This window comes from Anguilla rostrata, chromosome 15 (assembly GCF_018555375.3).
Source record: "Anguilla rostrata isolate EN2019 chromosome 15, ASM1855537v3, whole genome shotgun sequence".
NCBI lineage: Eukaryota > Metazoa > Chordata > Actinopteri > Anguilliformes > Anguillidae > Anguilla > Anguilla rostrata.
Window position 1 is genome coordinate 705001 of NC_057947.1, and position 18935 is coordinate 723935.

Consider the following 18935-nt stretch of genomic DNA (forward strand, 5'->3'; position numbering starts at 1 on the left):
AATGACTTGACATAAAATCCTGACTTCCTGCAATTTTTAAAATTTCATTTTTCAGGTAGTTTTGCTCAAAATATGTTTGCTCATGTCTGCTCAGGTCTTTGAGAAATTCACCAAGGATTCCACATCCCTCCTGGATGAGCTTGCCGTCATCAACGAGAACGAGAAAGGAAGCCAACCTGACAAAGACCGGTATGTGCTCTCCACCGGCCTCAGTTATAGAGCATGACTGTGTCAGGAGCTCCGTTATAGAGTGTGACTGTGCCACTAGCTCAGTTATAGAGTTTGACTGTGCCACTATCTCAGTTATAGAGCATCACTGTGCCACATGCTCAGTTATAGAGTGTCACTGTGCCAGGAGCTCAGTTATAGAGTGTGACTGTGCCACTAGCTCAGTTATAGAGTTTGACTGTGCCACTATCTCAGTTATAGAGCATCACTGTGCCACATGCTCAGTTATAGAGTGTCACTCTGTCAGGAGCTCAGTTTTAGAGCGTCACTGTGTCAGGTGCTCAGTTATAGAGCGTGACTGCACCACTAGCTCAGTTAGAGAGCATTACTGTGTCATCACCTGGAGCTCACACCATTAGTCAAAGAAGTACTGTCCATTCTTCAATATTCTCCCGGATTGCTCACTGAGGTCAGATTGATGTGGACCGGTACATCGCTTGCTTTAAAGTGTAATGGGCCTCTTCATATTTAATGGAAACCCAGTATTGAGACTTCTTTTTTTTTCAAAGCAATTATAGGTTGGCTGAAATGAGCTCCTTTTGTATTGATGGCGTATGTTGAATGTTTAGGTGCTTTGAAGCAGTCTGGATTAGTGATGCCCACAGGAACACTTATGCCACTCATGTCTTTATCCTCAGCCCAGCCGACTGTGGCATGCTGCCCTCTCTGGACCCTGAGACAGTGCTTCAGAACGGTGAGTGGAGGGATTTGCCATAATAAGCTCTACGCAGGAGTGTTCATTAGAACTTCTGTGCAGAAAGCTTTTAGAGTCACTGAGCTTCCCGGAACAAGATTTTCATTTTAGGCTGGAATTTAAATGCCACTGTTGTTAGTGCTAACTGTCACCCCACACACATCTTAAATAATCAGACTCGTTATCGTTTTGTTTACTAAAATGTGTGCAGTTTAAGTGTGTTATTTAAGTGTGTGGTTGTAGAGTGTAGTTTAATCGTGGCTTAAGAGTGTGGCTTACGAGTGTGGCTTAAGAGTGTGGTTTAAGAGTGTGGTTTAAGTGTGTGGTTTAATTGTGTGGTTTTAGAGCACGGTTTAAGCGTGTGGTTTAACCTCTTAGCGCAAAACCCCTAGTGGTCGGCATGCCGGCATGCCAAGATTGCTGAACTCAGACATTCAGTGCTACTGCAACCAAAGTACGTGTTAAAAACAGAAACGCTTTGTTTTCGTTTCATTAGTAGACGATACACGACAACTATGCCGAATACGGAGTTTCGCAGCCCCACCATTGTCGCTCCCGTCGTTCATTTAACACACACCCCCTCCCTGCAGTCTCATCTGCAACTACACCCCCCACCCTTGACATAATGGACAATATTGTCTATCTTGGCATTCATAAAAATATTCTTTCACCACTAAAAAATCGTATTCCGTCATAGCAACAAGGTAAACTGACAATAGCCCTAAGATATGCCAATACAGCAGTGAAAATGCTGCTCACTGAATAATGAAATGTACGAGAAAAGCTTTTTAAAAATGATACCGTGTCATTCTACAGTCAATATCTGGGACTAAATACTGAATAAATATACAACCTTGTTGTTGGTTTTATGCGTAGAGATGTCCCTTAGCGTTTTTTAGGTCAGCGCAACCAAAAATTTTCTTATCATTGAATTCATTTACGCATTCACTCGCTGCACCTAACGAAATGTGGTCAATGATTTTTCGTAATTTCTTGGAAAATACTATTATTACTGAGGACTTCTGGGCATAGCTAAGACATATGTTTTCTGATAGACCTAGCTGACATTGTTTTCTGGAGAAGTGAATAGTCTCTGTCTGCATCCACTGAACATAGATAAGCTTTCATCATTGCTATGTAAGTATTACTGCTCAAAATACTTTGTTTATATACGTTGTTTTTGAAATCGAGTGTCTTTAAATAGTTTAGTGGTATTATATAGTGTGGATATTTCACAATGTAATGTAAGCGTTAGTTAGTAGTGTAATGAGGATGTTCCTCAACACCAGTTTTGTCCCCCAGGCCTGGAAAATGGCAACCATTGTCTCAGTGCCTAAAACAGCACACACAAAATTGCTTAATGATTTTAGACCCATTGCCCTCACACCTCTATTAAGCAATTGCATGGAGTGTCTAGTAAGCAAGGAATTCATATTGCAAACAGCTAAGCTCCTGGACCCCATGCAGTTTGCCTACCGAGCCAGCCGAGGTGTGGAGGTCGCCACTCTCACTCTCCTGAACAAAGTACATGGTCATCTAGACAAGGCCAACACATACAGTTAAGGTCGAAAGTTTCCATACACCTGCAAAGCAAATTTACTTCATGGTAGTTTTGAGGTTCCAATTATTTCTACAAGTCTTATTTTTCTGTGATGGAATGATTGGAGCTTAAACTTGTTTGTCACAAAAAAAACATTCATGAAATTTGGTTTTGTAATATATTTATTGTGAGTTTTCTGAAACAAAAATATACAAACAGGTTCAGAACTAAACATACAGCGCTTCTAATATTTGGTCGCATGACCTTTAGCCATCTTAACCTCAAGTAGACACTTTTGGTAGCCATCCACAAGTTTCTGGCAAGCTTGTGGTTGAATCTTGGACCACTCCTCTTGACAAAATTGGTACAGTTCGACTAAATTTGTTGGCTTCCTGATACGGACTTGTCTCCTCAGCAGTGTCCACATGTTCTCGATGGGGTTGACGTCGGGACTCTGTGAAGGCCATTCTAAAACCTTAATTCTAGCCTGGTTTAGCCATTCCTTCACCAACTTATGAGGTGTGTTTGGGGTCATTGTCTTGTTGGAAGACCCAGCTGCGTCCAAGACCCAACTTTCTAGCAGATGGTTTCAGGTTGTCCTCAAGGATTTTGAGGTAATCCTCCTTTTTCATGATTCCGTCTATTTTTTGTAATGCACCAGTTTCACTGGCAGCAAAACATCCCCAGAGCATAATACTACCACCCCTGTGCTTGACGGTAGGGATGGTGTTCTTGGGGTTGAAGGCCTCACCTTGTTCCCTCCAAACATATCTCTGGTCATTGTGGCCAAATAACTCCATTTTTGTCTCATCTGACCACAGGACCTTCCCCCAGAAAGTTGTATTTTTGTCCATGTGGTCATTTGTAAATTTGAGTCGAGCCTTAAGGTGCCGGTTCTGGAGCAAGGGCTTCCTTCTTGCACAGCAACCTCTCAGACCATGGCGATGTAAAACATGTTTGACTGTGGACTTTGATATCTGTATTCCATCAGCATGCAATTCATTGCAGATCTGCTTCTTGGTGATTCTTGGTTGCATCTTGACCAGCCTGACCAATTTTCTCTCAGCAGCAGGGGAGAGCTTGCGTTTTCTTCCTGTTCGTGGCAGTGACACAACCACTCCATGCACTTTAAACTTAGAAATAATGGTTTGCACAGTAGATCTTGGTACCTGTAACAGCTTTGCAATGGCTCCGAGTGACTTTCCTGACTTGTTCAAGTCAATGATATGCTTTTTCAGATCCATGCTGAGCTCTTTTGACCTTCCCATTGTAGTGCAGGCTGGTTGTGACTAACGAGCCCTTTTTAAATTGCCTCAGAGAAGTCATCAGCTGTAGTCAATCATGATCACTCACAAGGAGTTAAGGGGCCATGCCACAAAGGACATTTGATTGTCACAACTTTCTACACCATCAAAATAGATATTTTAAGTTGCTGTATGTTTATTTCTTAACCTGTTTGTATATTTTTGTTTTCAGAGAACTCACAATAAATATATTACAAAACCAAATTTCATGAATGTTTTTTTGTGACAAACGAGTATAAGATCCAATCATTCCATCAAAGAAAAATAAGACTTGTAGAAATAATTGGAACCTCAAAACTGCCATGAAATAAATTTTCTTTGCAGGTGTATGGAAACTTTCGACCTTAACTGTATGTCCGCGTACTTCTCATGGATTTCTCCTCTGCTTTTAACACGGTCCAGCCTCATCTTCTCTTGAGATGCCTGTGTGACCTGAACGTCAGCAGTAGCCTTGTCCTGTTGGTCAGGGAGTTCCTGAGAGAGAGGCCCCAACGCGTCTGTATTAATAACACCTTCTCCGACTGCCTTGTCCTGAACACTGGCATTCCACAGGGGTGCGATTTATCTCCCCTCCTGTTCTCCATATATACAAATGCAGCAAAATACAACAGCAAAGACCTCTCGCTCATTTAGTATGCTGATGATATGGCTCTGGTTGCCTGCCTGCAGGATGTGAACAGCCCTTCCTACTCTCAGCACATCGTCCGCCTTGCCACCTGGTTTTACGGCAGCTTCCTTGACCTTAATGTCAGTAAGACCAAGGAGCTGTGTCTGGGAGGTAGGATGGGAGCAGGAAGCATAGGGCCCGTCTTCAAGCCTACTATCATGAAGGGGCAGGAAGTGGAGCAGGTTACTCACTTTAAATATCTGGGAACAATCATTGACAATAAACTCACCTTTCAGACCAATGCAGACTACATTTACAAAACGTCAAGGCAGCGACTCTCTCTCTCTTCAGGAAACTGAGGAGCTTCAATGCCAGCAAACACACCCATGGTCTACAGGTCACTCACTGAGAGTGTTCTCACCCTTAACTTTGTCTCCTGGTATGGGAAACTCTCAGTTAGACACAGGAATAAGCTGACCCAGGTGGTCAACCAGGCCAGCAAGATCATTGGAGACAAACAATTGCAACTCCAGAACCTATACAACCAGTCCATAACCTACAGTAAAAAAGCAACCCAGGTCTATAATGACCCCACCCACCCCCTTTACTCATCATTCCAGCTGTTGCCATCTGGCAGGAGACTCAAGGTCCCACTAGCCAGGAAAAATGGGTAGAAGAAGTCATTTGTGCCCTCTGCTGTGGCCATTATAAACAGAGTGTACATAATAAAATAACCCCCCTTGAGCATTGCTGTTGCTGAAAATGTATTTTGTATATTTTAGCTGCTCTTTACTGTCTGTTTTACACTGTGTTGCCAGAATGCCGAAGGCAAATTTCCATTCCATGTAAATGTAATGGACAATAAAGTTTTCTTATCTTATAGTTTTTGTGAAGCATGCAACAGTGATGCCGTGAGAGTTGGAACATTGCCAAAACGTGGTGGACGGTTGAAAATTGTTTTCATGTCGTCCCATCCCCATGCAAGGAAACATACGAGAGTACAGAGCATAGAAATACACACGAGTTAATTATTACACATTTAGGTACTGTACCGCATTGTGTGACAATATTTTTTCATTATTTTTTAATATGATAGCAATGTTTCATCTTAAACCTTCATAAGGGGTTCATTTATATGCTTTGTAATGGACAAAAAGCATTTTATTCATTTTTGGAGAGATTTTGGATATGTTTCTGGACCCCTAGATATTTTAGACCACTGTACTGATGGAAAGCTTGTAATTCCCACTTGAAAATGATTCAACAGTGAGTTTCTTGAGTCAAAACAGTTGAGTTGTAGTGAAATACGTGAATATGTTGTGATTTACAGCAATGCATAATTTAGACATTTTGGATAGATTTGGAGACGCTGGGTACACTGCTTAGTTTTTGATTCATAAATCTGTAGTAGTTCTACATATTCACCCTTAGATATTATGAACTTTTGGTCAAGAAGTTTTTGATCCAGCACATGTATAGTTTAATCTGCTGTATATATGCGATCTCTCAGGATTTCATTGCAAACTAAAAAAGTGCAAATTCATTTTTGATTTTTTTGTCTTGACAATTGCATTTGTGGCACTTTATTTCTTCAAAATTATGAATATAAACGAATCTGCGTTAGTATTGTAAATTGTACAAATGTCTTGCTTCAATTATGCCGTTTTTAAAGTCTCACTGGTGTTCACATCTGAAGTTATAATGCTTTAAATAGGGTAGGCTACCCCCTAAATGGGCAAGGATTGGCAAGATTTGGCATGTGCGTTAAGGGGTTAAGAGTGTGGTTTAAGTGTGTGGTTTATGCGTGGATTTAGAGTGTGGTTTAATTGTTTTTATTGCGTGTCTGGCAGAGAGAGCCTAAGCAGGTGTATTCCTGTGCCGCTGTCTCTCCTGCTGGAGTTTACTGGGAATGTTTACTGTTCTAAGGCGGCAGTTTGCTCTTGAATTTTAATATGGGTTTAATAGATGGCAGCTGTCATTTTTACCCTGAGCTGTATAGGCCTGTGTTCCTTTCAGTAACGGGAAGGCTGCCAACCTCTGCCACGCCTCTTCTGATCCTCTACGCTCACCATTTTATGTGTCCTTTTTTGTCTTTGTGCTATCCCTCGCTTTCTCTCTCCTTCCCTTTCCTTTCTCTCTATCACTCTCTCTGTCCTTCTCCCTCCCTTTTTTTGTTTCATCTCCCCCTGTGTCCCTCCCTGTCCCACTCCTTCTATCTCCCTCTCTCTCTCTCTCTTTGCCTCCTTCTCTCTCTCTGCCCCCCCCCCCCCCCCCAGGTCATGAGTTGCTGTCGGAGCTGCAGCAGCGGCGGTTTAACGGTTCGGAGGGGGGTACGGGGACGGCCTGGTCCCCCATGGACGACGAGCTGCTGGCCCAGCCGCAGGTGATGAAGCTGCTGGACTCTCTGAGGGAGCAGTACACCAAGTACCAGGAGCTGTGCAGGCAGCGCAGCAAGCGCTCGCAGCTGGACGAGATCCACACCAAGGTCATGCAGGTATGCGCAGCTGAACGAGATCCACACCAAGGTCATGCAGTTATGCACAGCTGAATGAGATCCACACCAAGGTCATGCAGGTATGCGCAGCTGAACGAGATCCAGGCCAGGCTGCTGCAGGTATGCGCAGGCCTGCGCAGCAGAGCGTGTTCGGTTGGTGCAGTAGGACTAAAGTGATGCCCCTCTGATCTTGTCCTTCCTTATTAGCGGCTGGTTCTGCAGAATGGGGCCTCTGTGGCCTGTCACAGGTGCTTCCTGTTTAGTCAGACCACGCCCCTCCAGAAACCCCCACACATTTCTCATCCTGAAACCGTCCACGTTCGGCTTTTAGGAGCCGGTCTGGGGAAACGTTTGCGTTTGAAGGGGAAAGGCACTCTGTACAGCTCACTATGAGTTTCCCCGTCACTGTTTTTTGTGCATCTTGTGTTCCCCCTGAACTGAGCTGGTCTCTGTTGCCTGTGCGTTTTTCTGGAAGGAATCCTCAGAGCATAAGAATGTCCCTGTGGGAGTCATTGTGTGTCAGAAGCATCGTGGCGTGTGATTGGCCCTGGCTCTACTCCCACGCTCGCTCGCTTCACTCCCGTCCGCTGGCCTCGTGGGGTTGAGCCGCACGCTGTGTGTGCAGCGCCACCCTGTGGAAGTGGCAGTAACAGCAGCTGCAGCTGGGCCGGCTCCCGCCCAAACACTGCGTTTGCTCTTTCACACTAAACCGTAACTTAACTTAATGCAATGTAACTTAATAAGGGCTGATTTAATGTTTTTTGGAATAAATGACTTTAGTGCCTCTCTGGAGGATGTGTTTAGTGGTAAATGTATGGCTGGAAGTGTTCCCAGTCTATTATCCTGTGCAGAAAGGGACAGGGGGGTGGGTGTAGAATGTATGTTTCAGTACTCACATCTATTTGAGGTAGAACAGAATACCAGCCTGGGGTGATGACTGAAACAGACCTGTCCAGATCAACCAGGAGCTGTTTTACCACGCACTTATACCCCCTCCCCCCCCGGAATCTTCCAGACTCCTCCCTTCCTTCACTATGAGGAGAATGCACTGGGATCACATACATTAATCAATACAACTACATTCACATATCAGCTACAAACTACCATGGGAGGTGGGTATCACTGTCGCCTCACAGCACGAAGTTCCCCGGTTTGAATCTCAGTCGTGGCCTTTCTGTGTGGAGCGTGCGTGTTTTCCCTGTGTCCGCGTGGGCTCCCTCCCACAGCTCAAAGACATGCAGGTTAGGTTAATTGGAGGATCAAAATTGGCTGTAGGTATGAGTCTGTGAGTGAATGGTGTGTGTGCCCTGCGATGGATTGGTGACCTGTCCAGGGTGTATTCCTGCCTCAATACACGATGATGGATGGATTGATTATCATGGGAAGCTTCTGATTTTTCAGTTTCAGCATATTTTTGCATAATTAATGATTTTTCCAGAGAACTCTCTATTACCTGCTGTGATTGTTTGTTTCTTAGAATATCAGGCTGATTTAATTATTATGTTAGAGGGCTGGGGGTATCTTGACTCATGCTCACTGAGGCAGTGTTTTTAAAATTTTTATTTTTATTTATTTTTAAAAGCTTCTCAGCTTTTATTGGACTGGACAGTGTAGAGATACAGGAGGGAGAGACATGCAACAAAGGGTCACGTGGTCGGACTCGAACCACTAACGTCGCGGCTCGTAATGAGCATGTGGACAGTGCTCTACAGGCTACGCCACAAGATACCCCGGCTGAGGCAGTGTTAATGAGACCGGTTGTGTGCAGGTTGTGAACTGGCTGGAGGGGCCTGGAACTGAACAGCTCCGCACGCAGTGGGGGATCGGCGACTCCATCAGGGCATCCCAGGCTCTGCAACAGAAGCACGAGGAGATCGAGAGCCAGCACAGCGTAAGGACCGCCCCCTGCCCTCCCATGCCACTCCCCTCCTTTCATCACTCACTGATTGGTGGACATCCCTGCTACCGGAGAGCTCCCATCTCTCAGAGGTCACCTGCTTGTCACTGACTGAGCTTTCAGCCTGTGTGCCTGCAGCGCTGGATCCAGCCTGTGTACCTGCAGCGCTGTATCCAGCCTGTGTACCTGCAGCGCTGGATCCAGCCTGTGTACCTGCAGCGCTGTATCCAGCCTGTGTGCCTGCAGCGCTGTATCCAGCCTGTGTACCTGCAGCGCTGGATCCAGCCTGTGTACCTGCAGCGCTGGATCCAGCCTGTGTGCCTGCAGCGCTGTATCCAGCCTGTGTGCCTGCAGCGCTGGATCCAGCCTGTGTGCCTGCAGCGCTGTATCCAGCCTGTGTACCTGCAGCGCTGGATCCAGCCTGTGTACCTGCAGCGCTGGATCCAGCCTGTGTGCCTGCAGCGCTGTATCCAGCCTGTGTACCTGCAGCGCTGGATCCAGCCTGTGTACCTGCAGCGCTGTATCCAGCCTGTGTGCCTGCAGCGCTGTATCCAGCCTGTGTACCTGCAGCGCTGTATCCAGCCTGTGTGCCTGCAGCGCTGTATCCAGCCTGTGTACCTGCAGCGCTGGATCCAGCCTGTGTACCTGCAGCGCTGTATCCAGCCTGTGTGCCTGCAGCGCTGGATCCAGCCTGTGTGCCTGCAGCGCTGGATCCAGCCTGTGTACCTGCAGCGCTGGATCCAGCCTGTGTGCCTGCAGCGCTGTATCCAGCCTGTGTACCTGCAGCGCTGTATCCAGCCTGTGTACCTGCAGCGCTGGATCCAGCCTGTGTACCTGCAGCGCTGTATCCAGCCTGTGTGCCTGCAGCGCTGGATCCAGCCTGTGTGCCTGCAGCGCTGGATCCAGCCTGTGTACCTGCAGCGCTGGATCCAGCCTGTGTGCCTGCAGCGCTGTATCCAGCCTGTGTACCTGCAGCGCTGGATCCAGCCTGTGTACCTGCAGCGCTGTATCCAGCCTGTGTACCTGCAGCGCTGTATCCAGCCTGTGTACCTGCAGCGCTGTATCCAGCCTGTGTACCTGCAGCGCTGGATCCAGCCTGTGTACCTGACCTGGGAAGCTCAGCACTGCCTCACTGACTCACTGCAGTTTATGAATGTAACCGCAGAATTGTATGTGTGTGTTGCAGGAGTGGTTTGCGGTATGTATGTGTGTGTGTGTGTGTTGCAGAAGTGGTTTGCAGTATATATTTGTGTGTGTATGTGTGTAGCAGGAGTGGTTTGCGGTATGTATAAGTGTGTGTGTGTGTGTGTGTGTGTTTGTTGCAGGAGTGGTTTGCAGTATGTGTAAGTGTGTGTGTTGCAGGAGTGGTTTGCGGCATGTATAAGTGTGTGTGTGTGTGTTGCAGGAGTGGTTTGCTGTCTATGTGGAGCTGAACCAGCAGATCGCTGCCCTGCTGAACTCTGGGGATGAGGAGGACCTGGTGGACCTGAAGGGCCTGCAGCAGCAGCTGAGTGACGTGTGCTACAGACAGGCCAGCCAACTGGAGTTCAGACAGAACGTGCTGCAGTCCGCCCACGACTTCCACAGCACCGCCCAGGACGTAAGCCCCGCCCCCTCCCACCAGTGCCACACACAGACGTGCATATTTAACTAGACTGGCCAGCACACCTTCAACTAACCTAAGCTTGTGAAGTCCCGGAAGTAAGCCTGTACTGTGTTGAGGGAAAAACATTGGAGCTCCCATTAAAGTGAATGGGGAATATACGATAGGAAAAATAAAACATCCTGGATGGTATTTTGAAAATCGATTGATGACTGTTACGTGTCATATGAAAAGCAGATTGAAAAATCTGCATTATGTCATATAATATGCACATTTTAATAAATATATTCGCAAGGCTTCTGGACCAAAACAATTATCGTTTCCGAAACTGCTGCACATAATTTATTATCAGTATTATATGGTGCTGTCACTCATGAATGGGCAGAGAATGTTACCATGGTGCTGTCACTCATGAATGACCAGTGTGTTACCATGGTGCTGTCACTCATGAATGAGCAGAGAGTTACCATGGTGCTGTCACTCATGAATGGGCAGTGTGTTACCATGGTGCTGTCACTCAGGAATGAGCAGAGAGTTACCATGGTGCTGTCACTCATGAATGGGCAGTGTGTTACCATGGTGCTGTCACTCAGGAATGGGCAGAGAATGTTACCATGGTGCTGTCACTCATGAATGACCAGTGTGTTACCATGGTGCTGTCACTCATGAATGACCAGTGTGTTACCATGGTGCTGTCACTCAGGAATGGGCAGAGAATGTTACCATGGTGCTGTCACTCATGAATGGGCAGTGTGTTACCATGGTGCTGTCACTCAGGAATGGGCAGAGAATGTTACCATGGTGCTGTCACTCATGAATGACCAGTGTGTTACCATGGTACTGTCACTCATGAATGACCAGTGTGTTACCATGGTGCTGTCACTCATGAATGGGGAGAGAGTTACCATGGTGCTGTCACTCATGAATGAGCAGAGAATGTTACCATGGCTTTATCGTGTCTGTGCACTTCCTCAGTTGTCGCAGCAGCTAGACGGGCTACTGGGCATGCTCTGTGTGGATGTGGCCCCAGCCGATGGAGCTGCCATCCAGCAAACACTGAAGCATCTGGAGGAGAAGCTGAAGACTGTGGGTGAGGAGGAGTTATTTTCCACTGCTCCTCCATCTTCCACTGTTCCTTTATCATCCGCTGCTCCTTTACCACCCACTGCTCCTCTATCATCTGCTGCTCCTCTATCATCCACTGCTCCTTTACCACCCACCGCTCCTCTATCATCTGCTGGCCCTCTATCATCTGCTACTCCTCTATCATCTGCTGCTCCTCTGTCATTTGCTACTCCTCTATCATCCACTTCTCCTTTACCACCCACTGCTCCTCTATCATCTGCTGCCCCTCTATCATCTGCTACTCCACTATCATCTGCTGCTCCTTTACCGCCCACTGCTCCTCTATAATCTGCTGCCCCTCTATCATCTGCTGCCCCTCTATCATCTGCTACTCCTCTATCATCTACTTATCATCTACTGCTCCTCTATTATCCACTTATCATCCACTGCTCCTCTATCATCTACTTATCATCCACTGCTTCTCTATCATCCATTTATCATCCACTGCTCCTCTGTCATCCATTTGTCATCCTCTGCTCCTCTATCATCTATTTATCATCCACTGCTCCTCTATCATCCACTTATCATCCACTGCTCCTTTATCATCCACTTATCATCCACTGCTCCTCTATCATCCACTGCTCCTTTACCACCCACTGCTCCTCTATCATCCACTTATTATCCACTGCTCCTCTATAATATACTTATCATCCACTGCTCCTCTATCATCCACTGCTCCTTTACCACCCACTGCTCCTCTATTATCCACTTATCATCCACTGCTCCTCTATCATCCATTTATTGTCCACCGCTCCTCTATCATCCACTGCTCCTCTATCATCTATTTATCATGCTCTGCTCCTCTCTCATCCACTGCTCCTCTCTCATCCACTGTCCTCTCTCATGCACTGTATTTGGGTCAAAGTCAAAGGGCCAGATCTCAACAGTTTCTTAAATTCACAGCTTTCTGGTGAATCTGATTTTGCATTTGTGGGGCTTCTGGGTGGGGCAGACAACTCTATGGGGTCACCCAGTGATGGAAGAGTTTCGGTATACACTCATGACACACCAGTCCCACCTGCAGGTCCGGCTGTGGAGCTGCATACAGTGTCTTCCTCCATCTCGTGTCTGTGTGAGCCTGACTAGCGGACTGTGTTGTGAGAAGAAGGGGGAGCATAAAAAACTGGCAGTCTCTACATGGTCATTTGCTTTTTTTTAAGGTTACATTAAAATAGGTCCTTATTTTTTGATAGCTATAGCTGCAAGTCCATGATCTGAACTGACTCTGCTCAATTTCAGAGGGAACTCTGCAAGGCTTGAGGGAGAAAGGACAGGTTCTACTCGACCAAATCTCCACCCAGACATCCTGGTCGTATGGGAAGGATGTGAATGAGGAAAGCAAGGAGAACGTCGACCACATCCACGGCGTCATGGAAGACATGCAGCTGCGGAAACAGAGGTAGGTCTCCGCCATTGGCTGGAAGGAAACCAAGCCAAGCCCTTGGTCATGTGCTTCATCCAGATGGTTGTTGGCGGGAACGGGTGCTTCTTTTGGGTGGTACCTGACCCTCTTTGTTGTGTGAAGGTGTGAGGACATGGTGGATGTGCGGAGGCTGAAGATGCTTCAGATGGTCCAGCTGTTTAAGTGTGAAGAGGACGCAGTGCAGGTCAGTTAAGCTGTCCATCTGCAAAGGGGGTTCTCCCAAAGAAGGTTCTCCCAAAGGGGGTTCTTCCAAAAGAGAGCTCTGCCCTGGGTTCTCCATATGTTTTCAGGTTTTCCTTCTAGCTGATCCCTAGATTAATGAAGGCAGGAGTCCCTAACCCTGGCCCTAGAGGTACTCCTGATTTTTACTTTCACCTCAAAGTCAACAAGTTATACCCAAGAAAAAAGTGATTTTGCAGTTTTAATGGCCAGCTTTAAGTCATCAATAAAGTTACAAGAAAACCCCAAAAATTCCACAGGTCTCCAGAAACAGGGCCTGGGGCTCCTCTGAAATAAAGGTTGTTTAAATTCTATAATTAGAAAACTTGAAGTTAATTAGCAAATAAATGGAAAGACTAAGGGAAGTCACTTACAGGTGTGACTTTATAGTTACTCACCCGTTACTTATCTGTTCCTCCGTGCTGACGTTGCTTTAGACTCATAAAACCTCAGTGATTTAACCTGCCTGAGCCCCTGGAGTCCCTGTCAAACATGCCTCAACAAGAACCCCTGTTTCAAACCACTCAGGTTTCCTCTTCCAACCATGTTAGCCATAATTACTGCCCCCAGGCCTGTCCAGCATTTCTGTATATTACCCTATGCATGCTGGGACATTATTTTCTATTGTTAATGAACGAGTCATTCTTGTGTATTAGAAGCATGTACTTCATGCGTATATTTGTTGTTCCTCATTTACCTATGTTTTGTTCATTACCTGTACGGTAAAGCAGGCTTGGCTAATTTGTATTTTCTCTGTCAGCTGGTGGTGTCTGTTACACAAAATGAAAACACCCCCTGTCTGCTAGCTAATCTGAGTCATTAAAATTCAGTTTTAATAGTAATTCATTCTTTATAGAATACAAATCTATTTCTGACCTAATGTGCCTAATCATCCCTCATTTTTGCTAAGAAGTGTGTAACTGAGAAACATTAACAGCTTGTTACACTTGAAGGATTTCTATAATGGTTGGAACAGGAACCAGCATATATACGGAGAGACCTGGTGCCAGGACTTGAGAGCGTCTGGTCTGGAATAAATGGGTTTTTGTACTTGACCATGTGTTGTGACCATGTTGTTTGTTTCCCACGCTGAGAGAAGTCTGCCTGCCCTCCATGCTGTTACTCTGTCACTAGGCAGTGGAATGGCTGGGGGAGCTTCTGGATGCTCTCCTGAAGACCCACATCAGACTAGGAGACGATGCACAAGAATCAAAAGTGCTTCTGGAGAAGCACAAGAAGTTTGTGGATGTTGCTCAGGTAGGATGGGGATTGTTGGGTGGTAATCCACCATTTTAACACTGTTTCCACTGCACAGTTTCCAGTGCATGGACATTTATTGTTGACATGTTAATTTTTTACTATACTGTTAGTTTATTGATTGTAAGGCTTTTTAGTGAATCAGTTTCCCTTTCCAGGATAGAAACATTTTTAACTACTATTACCAGACCTGGGTTGAATAATTATTTGAAATATTTTATACACGAGTAAAATTTGCTGATAATTCAAAAAATAACCCATTTTCACCAACATCGAGAAAAAAATATTACAATTACCAGGGATAGGGCCGTCTGGGTAGTATAGAGGTATAATCACTTGCCTACCACTGCAGAGACCCGGGTTCAATCCCCGGCAGCGGTAGTTCCGGCTTGCGGGCACTAAAAGGCCTGTCCTGACTGTGTGCAGGTGTTGTGGTGTGCGGGCACTAACAGGCCTGTCCTGACTGTGTGTACGGGTGTTGTGGTGTGTGGGCACTAACAGGCCTGTCCTGACTGTGATCTCAGAGCACCTATGACTATGGCAGGCAGCTGCTCCAGGCGACTGTGGTCCTCTGCCAGTCCCTGCGCTGCACCACGCGCTCCTCAGGCGACACCCTGCCACGCCTCAACCGCATCTGGAAGCAGTTCTCCGTCACCTCCGAGGAGCGGATCCAGCGACTCGACATGGCCGCCTCCTTCCATGCCGCGGCCGAGAAGGTGAGCCCCACCCAGGAACCCACCCAAGCCCCGCCCAGGAACCTGCCTATTAAGTGGTCCGGCCATCCAGGCTATGCCAAAACAGCGGGCAGTGTGCCAGTTGACCTTGGTTAAAGAAAAGATTTACTAAGAATAAAATACACATTAAGAAGAACAGGTCATTCAGCTCATCTAGAACATAAGAACATAAGACTACCTAATGAGAACAGGCCATTCAGCCCATGTAGAACATAAGAATACATAATGACTGGAACAGGCCATTCAGCCCATGTAGAACATAAGAGTACATAATGAGATTAATAATTTAAGAGCATTTTAATATGAAAACATGTGCTTTGGCAGTGTTCATTTCTCTGCTGTAATGCCTGCATGGTTACTGTCTGGCTCAGGTGCTGAAAGAGGGAGCAGAACAGGGTGAGGACTTAGAGGCAAACTTTGAGGCCTATGAGGAGGTGGAGGCCATCGGGCGATCTGTGCTGGACAGACTGACGGTGCCTGTGGTTTTTCCTGACGGGTGAGTACTGCAAAGAGCACTGCGCTTAATGCTCCACCGTTAGCCTGTTAGTACCAACCCGCCTCCCCCCATTTACATTACCTTCTACAAAGGATTACAGATTTAACATTTAAAAAAGGGTTACGATACGATGTGTTTCTAATCAGGCAGTTCTGTTGGAGACTGTCCATAACCATCTGAGCCACAGCTGCTGAACATAGCTGATTCTTTTACACCCTTCTTCAAAAGGTCACTGTTGCAGAAATCAAGGATTTCATTTACTTTTCCCTGCCTCTTTCCAGTTCATCACTTGATGGCGATGTGCATTACACAAATAAAACTTCTGTTTTCTATCTTTTGTGTTCACAGACTGACAGGTGTGCAGTAAAAATGTTTGTGCGCTTCACAGTATGCTCAGCTGTAATATGCTCTCATTTACTAAAAAAGTCTGCCTTAAGTGTGTTAGTCTTGTAATGACGCTTAAAATCTTATAATTTTTTGCTTGATGAGAAATTTTCTTATCTCATTACCAAATCTTGAAATGTCAAAAACATATTTCGAGACTTTTGAGAATCCTGCTGTACGTTCTTTCCCACATTCCGCTAACACTCACTGTCTAAAACATTATGAGACAGTCATCCAGATTCAATCATCATGTCTCCTAAACTTTTATTTACAAATAAATTAAATAGTTTCTCTCCTTACGAAGTATGGCATGTTCATTTTTGAGATGACTGAACACATTAAATTGTGTTTGAAGCTTCAGACTTGCGTTTAATCTCTCAAAGTTAAAAGAGAGACATTGATTGAATGCAGGCCTCATTGAATTCAGGCATTTCATTTCCTCTGGCTGCTGAGTCGGCTGCCATTTTGGCTGAGCTGAGGGTCTCGATGATTGAGCTAGCGGGCGCTGTGTGCTCGATGGCGGCTGTTGTGTGCTCGATGGCGGCTGTTGTGCGCTCGATGGCGGTTGTTTTGTGCTCGATGGCGGTTGTTGTGTGCTCAATGGCGGTTGTTGTGCGATCGATGGCGGTTGTTGTGTGCTTGATGGCGGTTGTTGTGTGCTCAATGGCGGTTGTTGTGTGCTCGATGGCGGTTGTTGTGTGCTCAATGGCGGTTGTTGTGTGCTCGATGGCGGTTGTGTGCTCGATGGCGGTTGTTGTGTGCTCAATGGCGGTTGTTGTGCGCTCGATGGCGGTTGTTGTGTGCTTGATGGCGGTTGTTGTGTGCTCGATGGCGGTTGTTGTGTGCTCGATGGCGGTTGTTGTGTGCTTGATGGCGGTTATTGTGCGCTCCATGGCGGTTATTGTGTGCTCTATGGTTGAGCTGGCGGTCGCTGTGTGTACCCCGCAGGACTGAGCAGTACTTCGGCAGCCCTGGTGACATGGCCTCCTCCGCCCGAGCCATCAGGGACAGAATGAAGCTGGTGGAGCTGAAGAGGATGCAACAGGAAGAGGCAGAGCATCCTCAGGAAAATGATCTGGAGATGGACCCCCAGGATAGCTAATGATTTCTCCCCAGATGCCTGCCCAGGAGCCAGGACTCCCTTAGCAAGCAACCTGATCCAGTACACAGCTGCCAGCACAGAAACCTGCTCAACAGCCCAGGGCACTATGGGAAACCGTGCTCTCAAACAGCCCCCAGGGCACCATGGGAAACCCACACTCTCACACAGCCCTCAGGGCACCATGGCGAACCCACACTCTCACACAGCCCCCAGGGCACCATGGGATACCCGCACTCTCACACAGCCCCCAGGGCACCATGGGATACCCACACTCTCACACAGCCCCAGGGCACCATGGGAAACCCACACTCTCACACAGCTCCCAGGGCACCATGGGAAACCCACACTCTCACACAGCCCCCAGGGCACATGGGAAACCCACACTCTCACACAGCTCCCAGGGCACCAGGGGACCCTTCAACGCCCCAGGCACATGGGAACCCACACTCTCACACAGCTCCCAGGGCACCATGGGAAACCCACACTCTCACACAGGCCCCAGGGCATCATGGGAAACCGTGCTCTCAAACAGCTCCCAGGGCACCATGGGAAACCCACACTCTCACACAGCCCCCAGGGCACCATGGGATACCCACACTCTCACACAGGCCCCAGGGCATCATGGGAAACCCGTGCTCACACAGCCCCCAGGGCACCATGGGATACCCAGGCTCTTATGGGCGGTATCAGCGTCCTGTTCTTCCTCAACAGAACGCCGCCTTGCCAAACTGTATCACGGCGGAATGCTCAGTTAATAGCCCTCTGCTCCTGCCATGACATACGTATGTAAATTGGATGACTGTGAATGACTGTGTTGGCACTTACCTGTCCAGCACGGGCAGGCGAGACTCATAATGGCACAGAATGCGTAGCTTCATCTCGGTCCTCTGTGTTCTCTGCCACTGTAGAATTTCTTGGCCATATGTGGACTTCTTGTTTGTAGACGGTAAGAAATGCATTTCCCTTCCCTTCACGTTTTTAAATAGTCGCTGGTCGCTGCATCTTTTTTAACAGTGCCAATGGGCAAAGCCACCCTGCAGCCCTTTTGTATGAGCAGAAACTGCCTAGCCCACTGTTTTCAGATGGTTATTGTGAACAATACATTTTCAGGTACGTAAACCCACTTTTAAACAGGCCCTGATTACTGTGGAACTTGCGCATATTAATATTAAACATCTCCTCATAGGCTTTGTTACAAATGTGCACTATAATTAACACTCGTTTCACTTAATAGAACTACAGTGAGAATTATTTTTTCAGAATTCCAAACTGCCATTAACAGTTCATGTACACTTCCTGTATCTTGAAGTATGTTCTTAAAATGTCAATACAATATTTATTTTGTTTTGCTGTAGTTTTAACAGATATTCTGATAGCAATTTTACACTTGCAGGTATAATTATGTATATCATACAGATCTGGGTTATAAAAATAATTTCTAATGGTATCCCTAAATGAGCAAGAGTTTGTAAAGGATAGACTGTAAAAGTGCACAAAGGTCACAAAATATTCATGCGCCATTTAAGTGTTATACAAGTTAATACATTTTGCGGTATCATTGTGATATTTATTTCTAAACTGAATTAAATATATTCATTCAGTGTGAACTTGCAAATGAAATCCATCATTTCTAAAAGTGAACTAATCTGTGGGAACCATTACCATGGCTGTAGTGCACAAGATGCGCTAGTTAGACATTTGGCCTCAAGGTGGTGCCGGTGTGCCTTCTCAGCACTGAACTAAACATTCTGTGGTGGCCTGTGATGACGCTGGGGAAACAGAAGCCGGTGAGTAGAAATGCTGGATTTCCAGGCCTGTGATTGGCTCC

The 18935-nt window shown here is 46.5% G+C and overlaps 1 protein-coding gene across 2 annotated transcripts in view; it reads left to right on the forward strand.

Annotated features, from left to right (window-relative positions):
* LOC135240758 (SEC14 domain and spectrin repeat-containing protein 1) overlaps window positions 1–17144 on the forward strand; it is a 32657-nt gene extending 15513 nt beyond the window's left edge. For both annotated transcript variants that reach the window (XM_064310658.1, XM_064310657.1), the window contains exons 8-19: window positions 95–189; window positions 867–922; window positions 6650–6867; window positions 8636–8758; window positions 10170–10364; window positions 11343–11457; window positions 12732–12891; window positions 13018–13099; window positions 14269–14391; window positions 14916–15107; window positions 15497–15621; window positions 16954–17144. In XM_064310658.1, coding sequence (XP_064166728.1) covers window positions 95–189; window positions 867–922; window positions 6650–6867; window positions 8636–8758; window positions 10170–10364; window positions 11343–11457; window positions 12732–12891; window positions 13018–13099; window positions 14269–14391; window positions 14916–15107; window positions 15497–15621; window positions 16954–17107 — 1638 coding nt within the window. In that variant the 3' untranslated portion in view covers window positions 17108–17144. The remainder of the gene's footprint in view (window positions 1–94; window positions 190–866; window positions 923–6649; window positions 6868–8635; window positions 8759–10169; window positions 10365–11342; window positions 11458–12731; window positions 12892–13017; window positions 13100–14268; window positions 14392–14915; window positions 15108–15496; window positions 15622–16953) is intronic.
* Window positions 17145–18935: the final 1791 nt, after the last annotated feature.